The sequence below is a fragment of the Opisthorchis viverrini genome (assembly GCF_000715545.1).
Source record: "Opisthorchis viverrini unplaced genomic scaffold scaffold25581, whole genome shotgun sequence".
NCBI lineage: Eukaryota > Metazoa > Platyhelminthes > Trematoda > Opisthorchiida > Opisthorchiidae > Opisthorchis > Opisthorchis viverrini.
Genome location: NW_008768631.1, coordinates 1 through 425, shown reverse-complemented (window position 1 = coordinate 425; position 425 = coordinate 1). Strand labels below are relative to the sequence as shown.

Here is a 425-nt window from a genome sequence, read left to right as displayed (position 1 = left end):
ACCGCTCACGTAGGTAAAAGCGACGATGCATAGATTTAGGGGGCGGGAGACGGAACATCACTCACCGTAATGTGTCAAATTGAACGTGTAGGTGAATAGTGTTTCGTCCTTGTCAGCGCTGATATTTCGCCAATACTCTGTCTCTTCCCGACAAATGGTATGTAACATTGTCCACAATCCGACAGGGACAGCAAAGGCCACAAACAGCAGGAGCCATGTAAATGTGACGAGGTAATTCGTGATAAGAAGCTGTGATGGAAGGAAGAATAAAATGAATAGGAGTTGAGGTGAACCAAACATTTATCAACTGGCTACAGAGAAGAGGCGAATAAGTGCGAACCTCCAGTGGTAGCCCGGGAATTCTGTTTAACCATATTCTCGTCAGCGTTCGCTATCTGCACCTGAATGGGTGTCTGGAGGTAGGG

The 425-nt window shown here is 46.8% G+C and overlaps 1 protein-coding gene across 1 annotated transcript; it reads right to left on the bottom strand.

The window, feature by feature from the left end:
- Window positions 1-66: 66 nt before the first annotated feature.
- T265_12385 (hypothetical protein) lies at window positions 67-249 on the bottom strand (the record flags this gene model as incomplete). Its single annotated transcript, XM_009179926.1, has 1 exon — window positions 67-249. A coding segment is annotated over one exon (105 nt), but the record flags the coding sequence as incomplete, so codon positions are not given.
- Window positions 250-425: the final 176 nt, after the last annotated feature.